This window comes from Fukomys damarensis, unplaced genomic scaffold (genome assembly GCF_012274545.1).
Source record: "Fukomys damarensis isolate Sample0158 unplaced genomic scaffold, DMR_v1.0_HiC HiC_scaffold_32, whole genome shotgun sequence".
NCBI lineage: Eukaryota > Metazoa > Chordata > Mammalia > Rodentia > Bathyergidae > Fukomys > Fukomys damarensis.
Window position 1 is genome coordinate 10199483 of NW_022900944.1, and position 21511 is coordinate 10220993.

A 21511-nucleotide genomic window follows, 5' to 3' on the forward strand; every position below is an offset into this window, starting at 1 on the left:
AATCCTTTAGGGAGTAGATTTGGCTGAACTACTTCTTGCCCTCCTGCCATTTCTCTAGGTTGGAGAGTAGATGAAAGGACAGAACCCAAGTAAAATCGGCACTCTTCCCACATGCTGTCAGGCCCCCTGTATGCATCTCTTCTCAGTTCACACTGGCCTCTTCCAGGACAGGCCACTGCCATTGTTGCCTAATCACTCTTTCAAATCTAGAGTAGGTGTTCCTTTGTTCAAGGCACATGAGGCTAATACTACTTAACCTTTCCTCAGCACCTCTGTGCTCTAAGATTGCATTTGTTGAGTCATTTAATCCATAGACAACCCTTGGAGGTAGATCACTATTATTGTCTTCATAATAATCATTGGAGTGTGTAACTAAGGAACTTGGACCTTGTTCTATTGTCTCACACCAGGAAGCAGAGGACTTGGGACTTGATTGGGGTAGCCCAACCACAATGCCTGTGCCTACCTTGACTGTGTGATGCTTGAGGTGCACTGTTGGGTGTTTCTGCCCCTCTTCTTTCATGAAAATAAAAAGTGCTGTCCACTGAAGTGTTTGCCCTTGTCCTGTCCTCTTGGGTTGGGGTCTTACCCACCCCTGTATGAATTCAGGAATGAAGAATCAACAGGTGAGCACAAGAAGTCACTCCAGTCACCTTGCTCTGGCTGGCTGGTAAGGGTGCTGAAAGCGTATGAAAAGAGGGGTATTCCACATCTTTCCCTCCTTCCTCCAGGGATGGTTCTGTTTAGGGTAGGGACTCTCCTGTTCTCAGGTCTGTCCCTAGCCCATGGCCCAGCATGGGCCTGAAGAGGCACAAATCTGGTACATGAGTGAATCACTCATGGACTCACCAATGTCAGTGATCTAGGCTTGTCACTGAGCATGACAATGTGGGAACATGCAGATGGACAAGAATGTCCAGTTCTCCTAGACCTGCTGTCTAGCCACAGAGGTAGGCAAGACATAAAGCAGAGTGCTGGGGGCAGTGGGAGTGAAGCTTGAGAGTGACAAGGGCTCAGGAAAGGGAGCAGCCACTTCAGCTGAAGGAACCTAAGAGTAAGAAGAGAGGCATCTGACAGACCTCTTGAAAATCCCTCCTCTTCCTTCCCATGTTGAAAAGTGTTGCGCCTTGGAGTTGGTTCTTCCTTTTAGAGGACGACCAGGAAGAGCCCATGTTGCTACCACCTCAGGCCGAGGTGCAATTGTCAGATCAGAGGATCCTTCTGCTGGGGATTAACAGTGGATGCCTCCCCGAATCAGGAGCTGGGGCTTGACCCAGCCTTGGAGCACAGGGAGCAGGCTGACCTGATCACACGGAATCCTGGAGATCTGGAATGCCGGAGTGGACACAAGCCTTGGAAACCAAGGTTCCTACTTTCTCATCTTAGGATGTCATTTCTGCACAAGATTGGGAGCCTCCTGACCTTGTAACCATTCTGCAATCTCATAGACTATTCCCGGGGGGAGTATTTACTAAGTAAGTATTAGGTAGAATGACTGACCAACAAAATAAAGAAAACAAGGTCCCATGTTGGTCTACTGATGAGAGGCAGCCAGGTAAGATGAAAAGAGCTGAACAGTGACTCAGGAAATCCAAATTGCTGGTCCTGGGGATGCCAAGAGAGAATCTTACTGTTTAGACCAGATGGCCCTCTTTTGATCTCTCTGAAAAATGGAGTAGAAGAACTCTACTCCATGTACTGTTGGATGGCCTTAAATGGAGGTTTCAAGCTCTGTTAATCTGGGCAGGCAAATGGGAAAGACAGGGCCAGGCTGTGGGGCTGGGATATGTGGAGGGCATCAGTACTTGCATGTGGCACGTGAACATGCCTCTTCTTGGCCTCAGGTTTGGGCTACAGGAGTATGAGGACTTCAGGGGTCTCTATCCCCAACCCCCATCAGATTTGACAACCACACTGTACTGTCTCCAGGTTCCAGGGAACTCAGGGGACATAGGCCAGATAGCATCCTTGTTTTCATCTATTTCGGAATTCATGCAAACCACAAGGTGAACAGTCCTGCACAGTGGAGATGGCACCACAATATTTCCATAATTAGAAAAAAGATAGTGTTCTGGGCTCCATGGTGTGACTTAAATGTCAAGATTTCTTTCACCACAGGAGATCCAATGACATTCTGGAAACTGTGTGTGAAATTTGATTCTGCCTCCCCGAAGAGCTGCCATTATCTTAGTGGGGACAGTTCTAATGAAGCCCCTTGGTAGCACACAAGTGCCTTGCACAGCAATTCTAGCCAGCCCAGATTTTTCATCCTGCTTAGGCCAGGTGATCTTGGGCAGCCAATTCAGTGCCTAGTGCCTCCATTTCTAAGGTGAAAAATGGAGACAATGCCTTGACAATTCCTCATAGATTGCTATGTGGATAATTCATCAATATGTTCACAACAGCAACAATAATAATCATTTTATCAAGGAAAAGAGCCATAATTAGCATGTGCTGAGAATTTTCTACCACTATCTATGCATATTACCCACATTATTTCATTTACTCATACAGTTATTCAATGAAGGTCTTAGAATTATGACTATTTTACATATAAAAACACCGAGGCTTAGAGAGGCTAAATAACCTATCCAGAGCCATATAGCTGGTAGACCTGGGCTTTGAACCGAGTACCTAATACTTCTTGTGTCAGGCTAAGCATTGTGTTAGATGACATTCTGTCCTCAAGAAGCGTATAATAAGTGGAAGAAATAGGCATATGCACAAATAGCTCTTTTTAAAAGGAAAGAAGGAAAGAAAAACAAAATGGTAGTATTTTCAACTGAATACAGCTTGACTTAAGTGTGGGGCGTTGCTTTGTAGGGGTGGGAAGGTATGATACCTCCCCTCACTCCTTATAAGGGTCACAGGAGAACATCCTTAACAAAAGACAGGTCAACACAAGAAAAGAACAATAGGTTTGTTTAATCACACTTTTAGGGGTCAAAAGAGCTTTAAGAAATGGAGACCAAAGGGGCCTATAACAGTGGTGGTGAACCTATGGAAAACATGCTGCAGCGGGCTCTTCATTATCATTGAAAGTTCTGAAAGACTCACCATCACTGGTCTGTAGGAAACTATTTTTATGCCTAGGTTCAATGAAGAATGGACAGGTGGGTAGAAATGTGAGAAAACAAAAAGTGTACGATCTAAGGCAACGGAGTAAAGTGGGGAATCCCAGCAAAGCATGTCTGTCTTGAGACTTCTTGGCCTTTCTGTGCAGCATTCTTTCCTCCTGGCTATGGGGCCAGGCCCCCTAAAATGAGGGTTATATTCTCTATTGAACAAAGTAAGTCACAGAACTTCTTTATGGTCAGCTCTCAAACAGAAAGACGAAGTTAGAGTAATGTTTCTAGTTTATATGACTTGCCTTGGGGAAGAGGTTTTCTGGTTTCTATGATTATGGGGTGGGGGTGGGGCAGGTAGGAGACAGTGGGTTAGGAGATCTGAAAGAGACTTTGTTTCTGAGGCTCTTCCAATGCTCTTTGGTTAAAATTACTCAGCATGCCAAAGTGCCATACTTTGGGGTACTGTTTTTTTCTTCTGAGTGCCAACGCTACTAATTCTCCATTAGCTTGTAATATATTTTACATATTCAGAAATACATAAATTTCATACCTGTTTATGTATGCACAGATGTGTCTGACATAAAATTTAGTAGCATAAGATTGTTCAAAGCCCCCTTCCCTGGCCCCACTGGTCAAAGTGAATTTTCTAACCCTATAACTGTCCATTCTCTCTATTTTTGCTTCCAGTGTCTAGAGCTCTTGCCAGTTCAGCCAGACAAATTTCTCTGATGCAGATGCAGGATTAGGACTAAGGACAGAGGAAATGGGAGGGGCAAACTTTCCCTGCAAAGGTTAAGGCAATTTACAGAATACAGTAATGATGGAGGAGAGACAGAAGAAGAGGAAAGGGGGATTGAGGAAGGCAGGGGAGAAAGACAGGAAGTGAAGAAGAGATGAAGAGAGGGTGAGGCAGGAGAAGAAAGGGAGGGAGAATCTGTCTCAAAATAAAACAATAAGTAGTCAAAAGGGGTTGGGAATGTGGCTCAGTGGTAGAATGCTTGCCTAGTATGTTCAAAGCCATGGGTTTAATCCCCAGCACTGAGGGGTGGGGGAAAGACCATGGGTCTGATCCACAGGGACTGTACACATCTACAATAGGTACATATATATTACATAGTGTATGGCCCTGGGCAAGTCACTTGGCCTCTTTATGCCTCACTTTTTTCACTTGCAAAGCGCAGATAACCATAGTACTGCATAGGTAGTTGTTAGGGTTAAACAACTTCAACATTAAATGTTATTAAATAATAATGGGAACTGTTTACAACAGACCTTAGAGCATAAGAACTGGGAATCATCTTATTCTGGAGCCATTAATTCATGGGGCTTTAGTTCTCTGCATCCATGTACTTGCTGGTCACTCTCACACAGAAGTTCATTAGATGCAAAAGCAGACTCACTGGACAGCCAGACCATGGACAGCAGACAGCCGCACACTGCTTCCTGACTTTCTGACTGAACTTTTCCCTAGTTTCCGCCCTCCAGGCAGGTAACACAGTGTCTCAGTTTCTTGGTCCTTATCCTTGTGCCCCTTTTGCTCCTGTTACTCCCCACTGTGCTGCCTGTCCCTGCTGACCCCTCATGCACAGCCTACTTCAGTCGTTCCCTACTTTCAGCATCTCCCCACTAGTCTGCTCTGCACACTTCCCCACTAATCTGCTGTGCCACTGGAAGAGTTGCCTAAAATATCATTTTCATTCTGCCCTTCCCCAGTTCCTACTCAAACTCAAATTACGTTCCAAGGCCTACAAAGTCTGGCTCCACAGTGTCTTCTGACTTTGTTGTGCCACGCTCACATCCTGCTGCCGTTCTGGTTGTGGGCCTCTTGTGAAAAGAAAATCTCCTTTAGGTCATGACCACTACCTTGATTCAGGGCTCCTTTGCAGCTTCAGGCACTTTCCTCACCCAGACCTGTACCTGTCCAACCATACCTATGCTTCAAGGATGGCACCAGTCTCCCTTGCCCTAAAAAGTTCCCCAGGGCTGGGGATTTAGCTCAGTGGTTCCAACCGCCTGCCTTGCAAGTGCAGGGACCCGAGTTTGATTCCAAAAAACAAAAAAATCTGCTTAGTTTGGGCTGGGGATTTAGCTCAGTGGTTCCGCTGCCTGCCTCGCAAGCACGAGGACCTGAGTTTGATCCCCAGTACCAAAAAAAAAAAAAAGGTTCCGCTGCCTGCCTCGCAAGCACGAGGACCTGAGTTTGATCCCCAGTACCAAAAAAAAAAAAAAGTTTCCCAGATCACCGCATGGCAAGACTGTGCTCATTTAGTATGTGAGCCTCATCAACCAAAGAGATGACCAGCTCCCAGAAAGCCTTGATTCATATGCCTCTGGCCTTTTGCACAGAGTTTGGCACAAGCCTCCACAGGGCAGGCAATGAACAATCAATGTATGATCCTTTAGTGATGAAATTCCAGGTACTTCCCTTTCTTCCCCCCAAGAACTGGGAAACTAAAAAATGTTACACCATCCAAAGGATGTGATTAAAGACCTACCATGTTCTGAACACTATGCTGCTTGTTGAGGTTTGGAGGAGGTGATCCAAAAATGAATGACCCAGGTCTTGATCAGAAACATCTTACATATGAAGGGTTCTTATTCTAGGCTCCTTTGGTGGGCTTTAAGTGATCTAGAACTTCTTGAAGTTGTCAGCAAAATTTCCTAGATATGTGCCATATACGCCTCTTTCTGGAGAGAAGGCTGGTGGCTTTCATCAGGTGCTGCAAGGAATTCTAACCATGCTAAAGTGCAAGGCTCAATGCTCTAAGGACAAAGACATTCATACAGTCGACCTGTATACCAGTGCTCAGCGTAAGTGCTTAATGGAGAGAAAATATGATGGAGAGAAAGCACTGCACTGTTTCTCTGACATTGGAGAAGGCAGGGAGTGGAATGGAAGAGAGGGAGTTGAGCTGGTCTTTATTGAGTGGAGCAGCTCCATGAAGAAGGGAAGCGAAAAAGAGCATGGAGGTTGAGAGCAGGCCTGTCAAAGGCCCAAGGCAGGACAGCATGTCTTTGGGGAGGAGCCTGTCATCATCTGGTGAGGCTGAGGCGTGCAGTCTGAGGCCACAGGATGATGTAAGCAAACTCCTTTGCCCCTCTTTCAGGTTCAGTCTCATGCAAAACCACACAGCCTCAAGCGAGTTCACAAGTCAGAGACACCAAGGAAGTCAGTAATCCTTCAAGTGGGGGCCAGGAAAAGTGGGGAGCTAGCTCCTAGGAGAAGCCCAGAGACACCTGTTATAGTGGCTGGGGCTGCAGTATAGCAAGGAAGCCTTTATATACCCTTTTGTAGGAAAGGCACAAAGCTGACTGGTCCCACAGAGGCTGGGTATGGAGCTATCCTCCAGATACAACCATGAGTGTTGGGGAGGGCAGCAGAAGTGGGTAAAAAGGGAGAATTTTCCTTAGATATCCAAGCACCAATCTGAATCTGTACTGCATGGGGTAGTTCCCACCATCTAAATGACAGGTCCCCTAGGTGGACAGGCCCTGGAGAAATGAGAGAAATGATAACTTGGAGGCCTAGCTCTGAGGCCAGGGCACTGAGAAGCAACAATGTCCCACTGAGGTAGCCCCACACTGAAAAGACCTTTACCTTTTCCAACCACCGTGCTCACTCCTCCCTCAGGGCTCCTTGGAAAACTTTTTTTTTTTTTTTTTGTCTGCTGCCCTACTCCCTCATATCCCCTGCCTTACTTTCCACTCAGTCCTGTTCATCAAGTCACTTACTTGAAGACTTGTTTGCTCTTCTACAGAGGAAGCTCCCTGAGGATGAGGAAAAGGGAAAAAGAATCTTGGCTTCATGCAGCTGACCCATGTTAGCAGGCCCTAAAGCCCCTACTGCCTCCCAGGCCTGTGTGTCCACTATCAACCGGGCAGAATCGATGCCATTCTCACCCAGCTTCATGTCAGTCAGGAAAGCCCTTCTCCAGATGCCAGGCTTCCACAATCTGAGTCTTGTGCTTAATTTATTTTCCTGTTCTTTGGAGAGAGAAGCAGAATACATGGAAGAGGTATGCATGAGCTGGGAGGCCTTGCTGGGCAGATCATCCCTTACACCTCTGCTGCCAAGGTCCCACCTATTACAGCAGGCTTGGGCTTGGTTGCTACTGAGTCTGCGGGGCTCTTTAGGGAGTCCTGGTGTGATTTCCATCTTCCCTTCAATTGCAGCCCTCCCACTCTCCTACTTAAGGCTGCCTTTGCAGGAAAATCCCATAAAGAAGAGAGAGCCAGAGAAGAGCCTGCTTCCCAGAGGCTCTACTATATAACCCTTACTATATCAGACTCCTAGCAATTCCCAAGTAATCATTTTTCTATTCATGAGAAAATGGGAAAAAACAATCCCACAGGAACAATTAATGTTTTCCAAAAAGGAAAAAGGCATTCCAAAGTCACATTTGCTTTTTCTGGGTTATAAACAGGGCAGGAGACTGGGAAGCAGGAGTTGGTTGGGATCTTGGGTGCCACATGTATGTGGGGTGTGCCTTTATCTTTCTGTCTGTCATCTGGTTAACTGAGATTTGGAGGCAGGGCAACATGCTCCTCCTCTGGCCCCAAAGAGAAGAGGAACCAAAGGCCTGTGGCCTGCACCATGTCTGAATATCAGATTACGTAGCACCTGCTCTGGGCCCCAGTGTCTGCGTTAATAACAATGAATTAATCAAGGTGAAGGGCTTAGTGCAGAGTCTGGCAGTAAGTAGTGCTCAACAAATGATGGCCATTTTATTCCGATTATTGCTACCACTGTGAAGGGAAATGAGGCTCTGTGCTCTGGGCCAACTCTGATCTGAGTGGGGGTCTCTGAGTGTCTACTTTCTCTACACACCACTCCTGCTGTGCTGGCTCCTGTATTCCCAGCACTGAGCACACTGGAAACCCACAGTGAATGCTTAACAGAAACAAGACTTAAGAACTAATGGTACTTCTCTGTTTACCTTCCTCCTCCCACAGTCCTGGTTCTACTGACCACCACCAAAGCCAATGTCCTGAGGAACAAGTGCTTCTGACTCAGGCTCAGAAGCAGGCAATAGTTAGGCCAGGCCTCTGTCAGCATCCCCACAGGCCTGCCCCCAGGCTGGCCTGCAATACATTCTCACTCAATTCCCTGGGCACCTGGAGGAGCCAGTGCCTGAGCCAGGGTGACTCTGCCCCATAGAATTAGGATTTTGCGCATAAAATATTAAATTTTACATTTAAAGTTATTGGTCACAGATGATTTATCAGCCACACAGAGGCCACAATAGATTTTCTCTGTAAGGGAGATGAATTTTAGCAAAAAAGGAATATGTATAAGTGGCAGTAGCCAGGGACAGATACCACCCAGAACCTCCAGTACAGGCCTGGTGTTTGCTGAGAGGCACCCCCTTGCACCCTCGTCCTGGCTCTGGAGAGGATGGTGGGATTCTCCATCACACCAGCTGACAGAGTGCTGCGTCTAGATCAAGTTCTCTGAGCCTGTTTTCTCTTCTCCCTTGAAGCCTTCCTCTGTTTCTTTTAGCTTTGTCAGTGTATCTGCATATAGTTCTGCCTCATTGGGAATACAAACATTTGTGAATACGAAGCTTTTATATACTTATCCCATTCACTTCTTATTAGATATCCAGAAACTTGACCAAAACCCTATCTAGGATGCTGAATCCTATGGGAAGGCGAGTCTCAGATCTGCTTGGGAGAGGCTATACGCACACACTTTGGTATGGTATAAAGGAGAGTGCATCAACTCAAATGGCATCCCTTGCCCCAAGAAGGCAAGGGCAGTCCTAAGAAAGGTAAATGGTGGCTAGATGAGGTGAATCTGATTCAGCAAATATTTTTCTGATCAGGTTGACTGTCTGAGGGTAGGTGCTTATCCAGTACTCTGGAGGCCTCAGGACAGGTGCCAACTCTGGAGTTCTACAGCTGCTAGCTTTGCAGGTGACTCTGCTGTGAAGTTGGCCTGCCATGGAAACCCTTGTGTTTACATGATGGATTGGAACAATGCCTTATGTTGGTATCCACCGCTATATAGCTCCCATATGGAGCAGATGAGATAGTGAGATTGCAGAGACAGGACCTCTCCTCGTTGTGCCCGAGCTTAGAGACCTGCTTACCTTTTTCTCTTTGTCACCATATTCAATGCCCAAAGTGTCCATAGCCCGGACAATGGCTGCCAGAGACTGGATGGTGTTGCTGTAGACCACAGGCTTGTACTGCTTCACGTCTTCTCCAGAGAAGCCATCTTCATGGATGATCCTGGGGAAAATCACACATACCACATCTGATGAATACACTACTCTGTCCTGACTCAACATGGAGAGCAGTAGGCACTGAAAGCCTGGGGGCTGCCCTTCTAGTTTATTGGGGTGAGGACAAGGTCCTACTAGGAGGAACTACTGGGCTGATGCAGTAATGCTGTATAATCTGAAGGAATAAAACCTACGTGAATTACTGAAAAATAATCTGAAAAACAGAACATTGGGAAAAAAAACCAGCCTGTATGGTCACTACATGCAGTGAGAGAAAGGAAGTGCTGATAAGTATTTCAAGTATTTGAAAGCATTAACAGGAGGAGCAAACACTGAGTGCTCAATAGTTGTTAGCTATTGATATTTTAAGCAAAGCTCAGGGTCTTAAGTATACACTTGGGCATATTGCTGAATCTTTGCAAGGAGTCTGCAAATGATATTTTCTCTTCATAGAAACTCAGTGCTTTTAATGAAAGCAGAATGAATCACTTAAATGAAAAAATAACCATTGTCATCACCAGCAGAAAAGTCAACAGAAGATGTCTCCCTGCTCTTTAATCTTTGCTGGGATTTAATCACCATGTCACCCTTATTCTGCTAGATCTCAACAGTGACACAGAGCCCACAAAAAGGACATCAAAGTTCTTAGAGGGCATGTAACACTTGCTGGTGGCCCCTCCAACACATGCTCACTGTGAATAAAGATCCATTTAAGACAGAAAGCTAGAAAGAGGAAATCATGCCAAAGCATAACAATCCTCTTAACTGAAGTATTTGAGAAAGAGCAAATAAAATCTAAGACTAACATCTAACATTAATTTTTAATTCCTCAAAAAACTGTATGAACTCTTCTTTAGCAACACCACTTTCAGACCAAGATGGAATGCTATGGGTAATGTGCACATACCAACACAACAGCTGAGCCTCTCTTCTACTTCACCAGCCGCTCTCTATTCATTGCCTTCAGAGCAGGAAAAGATTGCAGTGACAGTCCTTTATTTTTTAAAAACAGCTTTACTGAGATATAATTCACATAATATACTATACTATCTGCCAACAGTATTGCAATTCAATGTTTTATTATATTCACAAGGTTGGATAACCATCACTGCAATCTAATTTTAGAACATTTTGTCCCCCTTCTCCAGAAGGAATGCTGTACCCCTACCTTACTCCAACCCTAAGCAATCACTTATCTACACTGCTCTGTAAATTTGTCCATTCTGGAAAGCTCATATAAATGAAATCATACAATGTTTGATCATTTGTGACTGGCTCTCATTTATTACAATGTTTTCAAGATCCATCTATGCTGTAGCATGTTTCAGTAACTTGTTCCTTTTTCTTACTGAATAATATTCCTCTGTATGGATATACCACTTTTTATTTACCCAGTCATCAGCTAATGGGCACTAATAAGTTCTGTTGCAAAATTAGACTTGATGCTGGGCTCTGAGTGTTCAACCTGAGTTTCTCTAAGAAGCAGATCAGAATGACCTAGTAACCTTTTATTTACTTTGATCAGCCCCATGTTTACTTTTATAAGATTCTTGAGAAGTGTATAACCTGCCCCACGTATAGTGTATCACCAGGTAACTGGCAGCTCCCACCATATATAATCAGAACTTGATAGGACATGTGAAACAAGTGTCTTCAGACACTGGAGAACAGGCAATGCAGAGCTTGGATCCCTTGAAGAAGGGTGTCTTAGTCACTTTTCTCATTGCTGAGACAAAATACTCAACACCCAAAGTTAAAGGACGAAAGGTTATTTCATGTTATAGTTTGTAGAGGTTTCAGTCCATAGTCAGTCCATGGTGCGGCAGGGCAAGCAAAAGGCAGTAAAGCAGCAAGCAGCAAGCAGCAGGAAGCAGGAGCAGTAGCACCCTACCTCTCCCTTTTATCCCTTCTGGGCTACCTACCTTTTGAGTGGTACCACCCACACTCTGGGTAGGCTAAATCAATCAGTGGACTAATTTAGTAATTGTGTATTCTTAATCTCAATATCACACCCTTAACACCAGAATCACATACCTTAGATCCAGCCACCTCCGAAAAGCCCCACCTATGATGTCACTAAACTTTGAGGGGATGTCTAGATACAAGCCATAACAAAGGGACCCATTGAGGTGTTAATCAGATCACAGTGCACACAGGAAGCAGCCAAGCAGAATCCTGTGGCTCAATGAGCTGCAGAGATAAGGATCAGCGTTCAGAAGGTTGAGGCAGTTGGCTTTGGAGAAAAAATTGAAGAAAGAGCTCCAGGTATCTGCTTGGGGTCCCTCTGAGTCAATGACTGAGTAGTTGAGACTTCACAGCTGGGCACAGAAAATACGACCAAAGAAAGAGGGAGCTTTATGCAGCTTATAGGTTGAACACTTTCTAGAGCTCCGTTGTATTGGGAGATAGGCAGGTTCCTACCAACCAGAGTTGAGAGTCCTTGAGGGATGTCTGGGGCATTCACCAGAGGCCCCAGATTGCTCATGCCATGGTAATAGGTCTAAATTAGCGCTATGGCTCCAAGGCCTGCCCTAACCATGCTGAAAAACAAGCCTTGAAAAAAAAACAAAATAAAACATAAAGCTGAACTGAAAGTAACTTAACTGCCTGATAGAATAAAGTCAATACTCTTTAAATGAACAAAATTGACAAAACCCAGTCAATATAATATTTAAATATTGCCATCTAATAAAAATTCCTGAGTATGCAAAGAAGCAGGAAAGTGATCCTTATGTAGGAGAAAAATTAGTCCACATAAGAAGACATAAACACAACAAAGATGAGGGAATTAACAAATAAGGATGTCAAAACATCTATTTTAGCCAGGTGTGGTAGCACACACCTGTAATCCCAGCAACAGGAGGATCAAGGCCAGTCTGGGCTACATAAAGAGTTCAAGGCCAGCCTGGACCATGTAGTGAGATCCTGTTTCAGAAAATTGAAACAAAAACATCTATTTTAAATATTTTCAAAAAATTAATGGGTTTCATGAATGTAATTAGGAGATAAATGGAATATATACAAAGAGATGATATGTAGTAGCAGAAATAAACATTTCCCTGGATGTGATTAATAGAAGATTAGACATAAAGAAGATTGGTGAACCCAGACATAGCAATAAGAACTCTCAACAGAGGCAAGAAGAGGGCTGAAAGCATAATACACATATAACCTGTGTAAAATTTATATAACAGCAGAAACAATAAGAGGAAAGAATGCTGTAGAAAGACTCATCATGTGAAGTTAAAGGCACCCATTGTAAACACTAAAGTAATCACTGAAAACCTTAAAAGAAAAGCAACTGCCAACCAGACTCCCCTAGCGGTGGAGGGCCTGAGCAGTGTGTGTGTGTGTGTGTGTGTGTGTGTGTGTGTGTGTGTGTGTGATTTACAGATCCTCATGGTTTCCCCAGAAACTAGGGAAGAGATCCCATGGCATTGTTTTGGGGCCCATAGGCCCTGACACCCTCCTGGGCATACTCTCTAGACTGCTGGATGTCTGGGACTTCCTTACACCTAGATTGGGACTATCATTTTTCACACTTATATTTTTATACTTACCTTACGAGATAAGAAGGGTACATTTTTTTATGATGCCCACTTGACAAAAGAGGAAATCAAGGCTGAGAGAGATTAAGTAATTAGCTCAATGTCTCTCAATGGGTAAGTGATGGAGCCAGGAACAGAACCCAGGTCTCCAAGTTCATAGTCCGATTTACCACACCTCAAGTCATACACTGGATGAGGCCTGGAAAGTGTCAGCTTGGTGCCTGGTGTCAGCTGGGGTGGCTTCAAATAAAAAAAACTTCAATTGAAGTTTGCAGAAATAATGCAATTTGGGTAAAATTGCTTAAGACATGATTATTAATTCTATGACTTGTTCAAACTGGTCTGTTAGCTTAAAACTAGGCTTATTATTTCAGGGTAGAATTTACAATCTTCTTTCTCCCTTCCCTAAAGTAAAAAAGTACTCATTCATGGCTAGAAAACTTGAACCATACAGAACAAGAAGAAATATTATTTATAATTTCACTACTCAGAGAAAAACACTGACTATTTTGGTGTAAGACCTTCCATATCATTTTGTAATATCACATTCCTCCTTTTTTTTTTCCTTCCAGCAGTGATTTGAAGCAAATATCCTTAAAAGTATCAAATAAGGCCTTTTATTTTCTTGGGCTTCACATCATTCCACAGAAGCCACATGGAGCAGTGGCCATGGCTTGAGCAACAGAGAAGCCTGAGGCAGCGAGATCTCTGTCACTGAGGAGCAGTGAGTCCCAGTGAACAACTTCACCTCCAGTCTTGAGTCCCTCACCTGTAAGGAGCTGTTCTGAGAAACAGAGTTAAGTATACAGCACACGGCAGCTACTAGCGCTGGCATTCTCATTTTCAAGCTGAATTCCTCCCAATATAATCTCTATCATTTGTAGCATAAAAAAGCAGAAGAGTAACTGTGGCCAACATCTGAAGCTTTACTTTCTGTGTCAAATGCTTAACATGTTACATTTTGTCTAGTTACCAAACAATCCTGGAGGACATCATTTTCTCTTCACAGATGAGGAAACTGAGGCTGAGGGAGGTGAGCCTGTTTACCTGAGGGCACACTGGTGCTAAGTGGCAGAGCAGCATCTGGGGAGCTGTTTGTGACTGGCAGGTGGATGCTGAGGTAGGGCTGCTTCTTCCCCCCTGGGCCTTACACTCAGGTTTCAGAGGTTCCCAAGGTTGTACACATAACACAAGCCTCAGCACTCCTTTTACAATGTCTGCCCAGTGTTCTGGGGGTATGGGCAAGGAAAGTAAGTCTCTGGGTTGAGAGGTTGGAGATGCACCTCAGCAGAGTTCAGTTTCATGGGATGACCCATTTCTCAGTCCTAGAGGTGGGCCTTGGCCATGATTTGGAAAGCAGGAATGAGCTTTACTAAGGCTCCATGAGATGCCTTAGTAACAGTCAGTGGCATCTCACTGCAGTAGTCACAGATGGAAGTGTTAAGTCAAAGAGTACGGAATCAAGTCCCAGAGATATGATTTGAGCCTCTAGATCCAACCACACCTGAAGCCAACCCTATCTATACTTTAGTGATATGAGCTAAAAAAAATTCCCTCTTACTTTTGCATAAGCTAATGTGACTTGGATGTCTCTCACTCACAACCAATAGTCATGCTTAAAACATTTGATAACTTGATAACAATAACCAGAGACCATCTCACAGTACACTTATTAGTTTTTTACCACCAGTCTGTCAGGCCTTGGCATCACATTCCACCTGTCTCTGCTCTTCCTCTCCATATTACTTGGTGTAAGGCAAGGGTGGGCTCTGGATAGCACTTGGTGAAGGTGAGACTTAACTACTTAAGCCAGGAATAGTACATAGATGAACAAGACCTGCTCCTCCAAGGAGCTCACTGAAGGAGGCAGACTTGCGGGCCTGTGTAAGATGGGTGGGTATCTCCCAGATTTCTTACACTTGTAGAGCCAGGGCATCAAAGGGGAGGCCAAGCTAGTTCTGCCTTGGTGAACACTCAGAACTCAGGGACTCTGAGAGGTGTTCCAGGACACTCAGCCAGAAGAACCAGGGGGAGGGAGCAGGAGGTCTGACCAGGTGAGGGCTGACTCTGCAGGCCTGAGCATTCGACTTTGGACAGAAGCTGCTAACTGGACTCTGGAAACCTGGCAACGCTGCTAGGTGAGATCTCAAGTGGCAAGTGGAGAGGGAAGGTGTCAGCTAAGCCGCTGAGTAGGTTCGAGCTCTATGGGAGAAAGCAGTTGAGGAGGAACCCCCACCTCCCCGACTGTGTCCCTCTTGGCTGCCTTGGGGACCTTGAAGAAGCCTAGACTTGGGCTCCCTTTGCTCTCTACTTCCCCCTCACAGTGCAGGACTGCGCTGAGCTGGAGGAAGCCACAGTGGCCTTATATGGTCACAGAACCACAGGGTTGAGAGCTGGAAGGGACCTTGGATCATCTGGCTTGGCAGCCATTCTCCTCCTCTGGATAACAGACCCTCTGAGACTATGACAAATGCACCAACACACATACTTTTCCCCTTAATTTCTGGAGGTTCACGAACACACAGACCTTAAGTGGCTGGGGCATATGATTTTTGACTCTCTCCAGCTAAATTAAATGTCCCTGCCACTGGCAACAGGATAGCCTCTCCATCCTTGAGCAGGACCCTGTTAGTGATCCAGATTGGGTGTGTGTATGGGGGTTTTAGAGCCAGACACTGGCTGTGTGATGGGGTAATTTCCCTAGCTGCTTCGTGGCTCAGTTTCCTCAATGGCTTCCTGCAGATGGGTATAGGAAGAGTAGCTGTTCTCACTGGGTCCTGGCTAGGATAAAAAAGATGAAGGGGAGCACCCACCACAGTTGGCACTGAAGCAGTGTTAGATATTGGTATTGATGTTATATTTGGTAGGTGGAGTGGTAGAAAAAAGTGCAGTCCTATGTTTGTCCTCTGGAAGAAGAGGATGTGAAATAAGAGAAGGGGAGCCGGGAAGCCCTGAGAGGACTGGCCCCTGCAAGGAAGAGGAGGAAGGGCTGACATACTCCAGCACAGAGAGAGTTGGGGGAGAGGTAGGTGGCAGAGGGGTATTCTCAGGACTGGAGGAAGGCACTCTGCTCATTTCTCAAATGAACATCTTGAGAATGATTTCAGGAAGAGAAGCTGAATTTCCTGATTTGGGGCTGTCATGGCAATGTTGTAAAGTATATCTTTGAACACAGATTGACATTCACACAATGGCAGGTGGAGTTAAGGTGAGGGCTCTTTATTTTGCTCCTGTAACCACCAAGACTGGATCAGTAGTGGAGATGTAGTCCTAGAGTTAAGTGTCCTTCCAGAATAGGCATTTTCCCACAGAACATATTTTTAATTAAGGAGTGAAGAACAAGATGCCAGTACATTAGTTAGCAAGACACATATTACAATTATGGGGCACTCAGAACCTCTAAGAACACTGCACCTGTGTGGGAATGTAAGATGAAAACACCTGTTACAGTATAGTATGTGTCCTGTGTAGCTGTATTTATAAAATTGTGTGTGTGTGTGTGTGTGTGTGTGTGTGTGTGTTTATGTGTATGATTGTGCTGGGTGGTGGGGGAGGAGACTGTGTGGAGGAAGAAGGAGTGAGAAAGAGAGGAGGATATGGGAGGACAAGTAATAGAATACATCAATCATCACTTTTGAGTTGTGGCATTCAGTACTTTGTCACTTTTTCTTTATACAATTGTTTCTGGTTTTTAAAATGTACATTTGTTATTTGAAAAAACAGGACATAATTTTCAATGGGAGACAGATGCTTCATGTTTAACTCAGAGATCACAATGACCAGAAAGGGCAACTAGAGTGCAAGGATAAAGTTAGCAGGGTCTTTGGGCATGCTTCCACGGAGGCCCAGCCTGGTCTGCAAAGATGAGGCTAGCTTCCTTCCAGGGTTCTCAGACTACATGGTGAGATAAGGCCTGTATTGAGAATGCAGAAGACCATAATGTAAAGTAGCATCTGTCAATGGCCAACTGAAAATGTGTGGCTCCTGACCTATAGCCATTCCCTTCTCCTTGGGAGAGCTCCTTTTCCTGCCTCCCTTGCAGCTAAGAGTGGTTATATGATCTAGTTTAAGCCAGTAAGACTGAAAGGAAGATGGCTATCTATGCCTCTGGGAAACTTTTTCTTCCTAGGCTAAAAAGGAAGGCCTTTGAGTACTGATTTCGTACCCATCTTCCTCCCTGCTTCCCAAATAGCTTTTTCCCTACCAGCCATTCTCTGAATTTCTGCCTTTATATGTGACTATACGAGGAAGTAAATGTCGGAGATTTTGCAGCCATCTTATCACCATGATGTTAACTGTCACTACTCTGAGGACATCATATTCAGAGGGCTCAAGGAATCCCTGGTAACCTGCTGAGCTGCCAAATTAACCCTTCTGGGATTGATTCTGTGATAAGAGAGATCATGCTACTATCATGATGCCCCCACACTTGGGCAGAGAAATGGTTGTGCTTAGAGTTCACACAGAAATAGTCATTTTTTAGGTGGAAAACAGTGACTTAGAGAAAACTGTTCATAAGGAAATGTCTGCTTGTGGTATACCAGGGACAAAATCCCCAGAGGCCTTTCCTTTATGCTGCAGGCCTCTTCTATCCCTTGACACTCTTCTGGGTAGGGAAGGTGATGGACAATACTAGTTGGGAAAAATATTAACCAACTGCAAAACAGAAAGATTATTTTCTTTTTGTCTTAAAACCTCTAGCTCTCAATAATTTGGGATTCACTGGGGCATATTCTGAAAGCAGCTTTACTTATTTAGTTCTTAACTCAGTTTTCATCTATTTCTGGGTACCTTCTATGTGCCAGGCACTGTATCAAGTGCTGAAGATACAGGATGAACCAAGAGACACAGTCCTTATCCTATGAGAAGCTGACATTTTAAGTGGAAGAAACAGACATTGAGTAATTTCCTCAATGATTATTAAAATTGTAATGGGGGTAAGATGTGAGAGACTGCTTGGGCCTGCACAAGATGGCTGCCCTCAACCTTAGCCTTTGCCTCGGTGGAAAAATCCCACTAGACTACATACGTGACTTTTGGCAGGTCTAGCCCCTGGGCAAACAGGGAATCTTACAGAAAAAATAGCCCTTTGTGCTAACCACAGGGTCACGGGATCTGGAGCAGGAAGCAGGTGGTATTTCCTTGTCCTGCTTGCCCCTACAGATTGTGAAGTTAAAGATCGCATAGGGTTAACTGTTGATATACGCCTTCCCACTTACCCCTCCCCACATTTGGTAAAATACTGATTGCTGTATGCTGATAAATGCTTTGTCCCTTTATGGTTAAATGCTTGAGTGACTCATGTGATTGGTAGAAGATTTGTTTGAACTGTCCAATAAGCTTGCTGAACCTTCCCCCTGGGATAACAGTATATAATCGTTTTGCTGAGCCAATAAAGAGCCTTTGATCAGAAATCAGACTTGGGCCGTGTGCTCTAACTTCTTAAAGATTTCCTTCACAGACATTGAAGATCGGATCGGCCTCTGATGACCCACGAATAAGAGGCGGCTCTGCTTGCCTATTCCCCGCGGGACGGGGTCCCCCCAGAGAGCCGCAGTAAGAGAAAATGTAAACTATAATAAGGATAAGAGAAAATAATTTGTATGCAGGGCAGGGCAGCCTCTTGGGAGCAGGTGCTGCAGGCAAGACAGAATACTCATGCAGGTGGCCCCTGGTGTCTTCCAGAGCCCCAGCTGGATGCCAGGGAGATATATGCTATATGAAAAGGGCAGTGCTCATTCTGGCAGCAGGATCCCAGTTGGCAGGGCTGCTCTGAAACTGGCCCTCACATGGGTCTCATGTTTCCTCCTGAGTCAGGTTTCTGTGGATTCTAAAGCAGAAAGTGTAAGAAGCAAGTTAGTTTGACATCATAAATAACAGCCAGGGTGATGAGGTGCTGGTAGGAAACAATAGGAGCAGCAGAGGGGAGAGGAGTTAAGATGGTTCCACCTGAGACTCCTCCCACTCCCATCCCAACTGCCATTTCTCTTGCGTTTCCTCTCATGCGGACTAAACCTTGGGGCCAGTGGGGTGTGAGCTGTGGTGAGGCCTGACGCCTGATTCGGACACCACCAACAGTGATGGCTAAGCTGAGAGGTATACGTGGTCTACTGGGCACATGGTGTAGGAAGGATAAGGGGATAGGTGAGTGGCAGAAGTTTCAGGAACTGCAGCCACCCAAATCCCCTACAGGACACCATTCATTCATCCCACAAATACATATTAAGTTCCTGATAAGGAATTAGATGCACCTTGGCCCTCCTATTCATTAACAGAAGGCACTCTGGGCAAGTTACCAAGCTTCCTGAGTCTAGATTTCTCTTCTATAAAATGGGTGCAATGACTGACCCCAAAGAGCTACTGGTAGTATTAAACAACGTGTGGGGAGGGACTGGATCACAGTCAGGCTCAATCAATGCCAGATGCTAATGTTATTTAAAAGCCACAGATAAAATCAGTGTCAAAGCAGAGCTAGACCACTAGTTTTGTTTCCCATGCCATGAGTCCCCTCTTACCCAGTGCAGAGTGTCTGGACCAAAAGGAATGGAGCACTGGAGGCTGGAGGGAACCTGCAGACATGCGTGTTTACAAAGCAATTATGCCAGAACTTTGTATTCCCTGTTAGGAGGTCAAGTTCGTGGAGGTAGCTGGATCTAGGGTGTGTGGCAGTGGGATTAATAATTTAATGCTAGGATTAAGGATACCTTACCCTAAGTGTGAGAATAAAAGGGACAGAAAGGAGCTGTTGCCTTCGCTTGCTGTTTTACTGCTTGCTGCTTGTTTGCTGCTGCCTTCTTCCTGCTCTGTGATGTCCATCTGCCATGCCACCTCGCCTTGGAGCCAGCTAACTATGGACTGAAAACTTTACAAACTATGAGCCAAAATAAACCTTTCCTCCTTTAATTGTAGGTGTTGGGTATTTTGTTTCAGCAACAAGAAAATAACTAAGATATTTTCTCAGGCATAACGACTGGCTTCTTGGCTGGTCAGGCCAGAGACACTTCAAGATTACTTCTTCTTTCAATTCCCCACAGGTGCCCTCCATAATTGGACAGAATTGGGCTCTCTGTGCCAGGTGCCACTCACATGGCACCCAGGAGACCATGGTGAACAGAGTAGACACAACCCCTGCTTCCAGAGGACTCAAAGTCTATGAGGGGGCAGCACATAAAGAAGTAGCCAACCAAATATTATAAGGCAGTAAATGCAAAACAAGTTGATTGATATGGTGGGGGTAGAGTTAGGATCCAGTATGTAAAGTTGAGGGCTGAATGATGAGGGGTACATTTGAAGTTATGTGAGGAACAACATTTCAGGCAGAGAGAACAGCAAGTGCCAAAGGCCTGAGGCACCTTGTGCATTGGAGGAATGACAGGAAGGCAGAGCTGCTGGAATGGACAGAGTGATGAAGAGAGCACAGGGTGGGAAGACAAGATCAGAGAGGGCAATAGATGCCCTGTCATGTACTAGCTAATTTACTAGTGATTCTCTCTTAACTATACACTAAAACAAATGCCCACCTAGTAAAATAAAAAAATGTTCATCTATGTACCTCCCACACTGGCCTGATTCCCACCAGTGGTGCTGTTCTCAACATGGATTACCTTTTTTTTTTTTTTAAGAGTAGGAAAAATTTATTGAAAGATAGCTTCTGTCTAAGAGAGACAGAAGGGGGACAGGAAAATGGGATACCCCTCAATGTGGAGTACTATTCTTTCCCTGACTTCTCCAGCTCTGACTGAAAGGTCTGATCTTGGAACACTTACAGATTCCAACCCACATGGCTAAACAAAAGAGAAAAAATAAACCAAGATGGAACCATCATCCATGTGTCGGTATATAGTTCAGTCATTTTACTGGGAGTCTGACTGAATACTGTTTTTCCTGAAATGGAATCACACTATAGACTTTTCTCCTTCACACTGAACTTGAAATTCATTTTAACAATTGTATCTTTTGCTCTCCCCTCTCTCCCTGTAGTATCAGGGATTGAACTGAGGGATTTTACACTGAGCTACAAGCCTAGTCCTTAAAATTTTTTTTTTTTAAAATTTGAGACTAGGTTTTGCTAAATTGCTAAGTTACCCAGGCTGAACTTGAACTTGTGGTCCTCCTGCCACACATTCCCAGAATGCTGAATTATGGGCAGGCATCACCACACCCAGATAACAACTGACTCTTACGTATCTGCTTCAGCCAAGTACTGGGTACTGAGGAGTGAACTTGACCCACACGGCTGTGCTTGCCTTTGGGAGCCACTGTCAAGTGCAGAGTTGCAAAGCAAAAGCACCAAACTCAATTCAGCCCGGCGAGAAAGGATTTAAGGAAGAATTCATGCATCTGGCTCCACGTCACCCGAGTCATCACTGCTATTTCTTGTCCCATCATCTGAATGGGCCAGGAGTTAATTCAATCAAATCTATACTGGTGACACTGGGGTTGCTCCTGGATGGGACCCCTCCCAGTTTCAGATCCAGCAGCTGGGAGGCTACCTGTCACGAGCCTATTTTCAGAGAGGCAGAAGCTATAAAGCCTGGATGGGTCAAAGATGGAGGCTGGGTGACCCGTGTGCCTTTGTAGGATGCCGATGAGCACAAATGAGACTGGTGGCTATGTGAAGAGAGAGAAAAAAGATCCTTTTTTTTTTTTTTTACCGGGGGCTGAACTC

General features: G+C 44.9%; 1 protein-coding gene across 3 annotated transcripts in view; it reads right to left on the minus strand.

The window, feature by feature from the left end:
- Nucleotides 1-21511, minus strand: part of Gnao1 (G protein subunit alpha o1) — a 168200-nt gene that overhangs the window by 71902 nt on the left and 74787 nt on the right. For all 3 annotated transcript variants that reach the window (XM_033757930.1, XM_010638952.1, XM_010638953.2), the window contains exon 3: nt 9161-9302. In XM_033757930.1, the coding sequence (XP_033613821.1) occupies nt 9161-9302 (142 nt within the window). The remainder of the gene's footprint in view (nt 1-9160; nt 9303-21511) is intronic.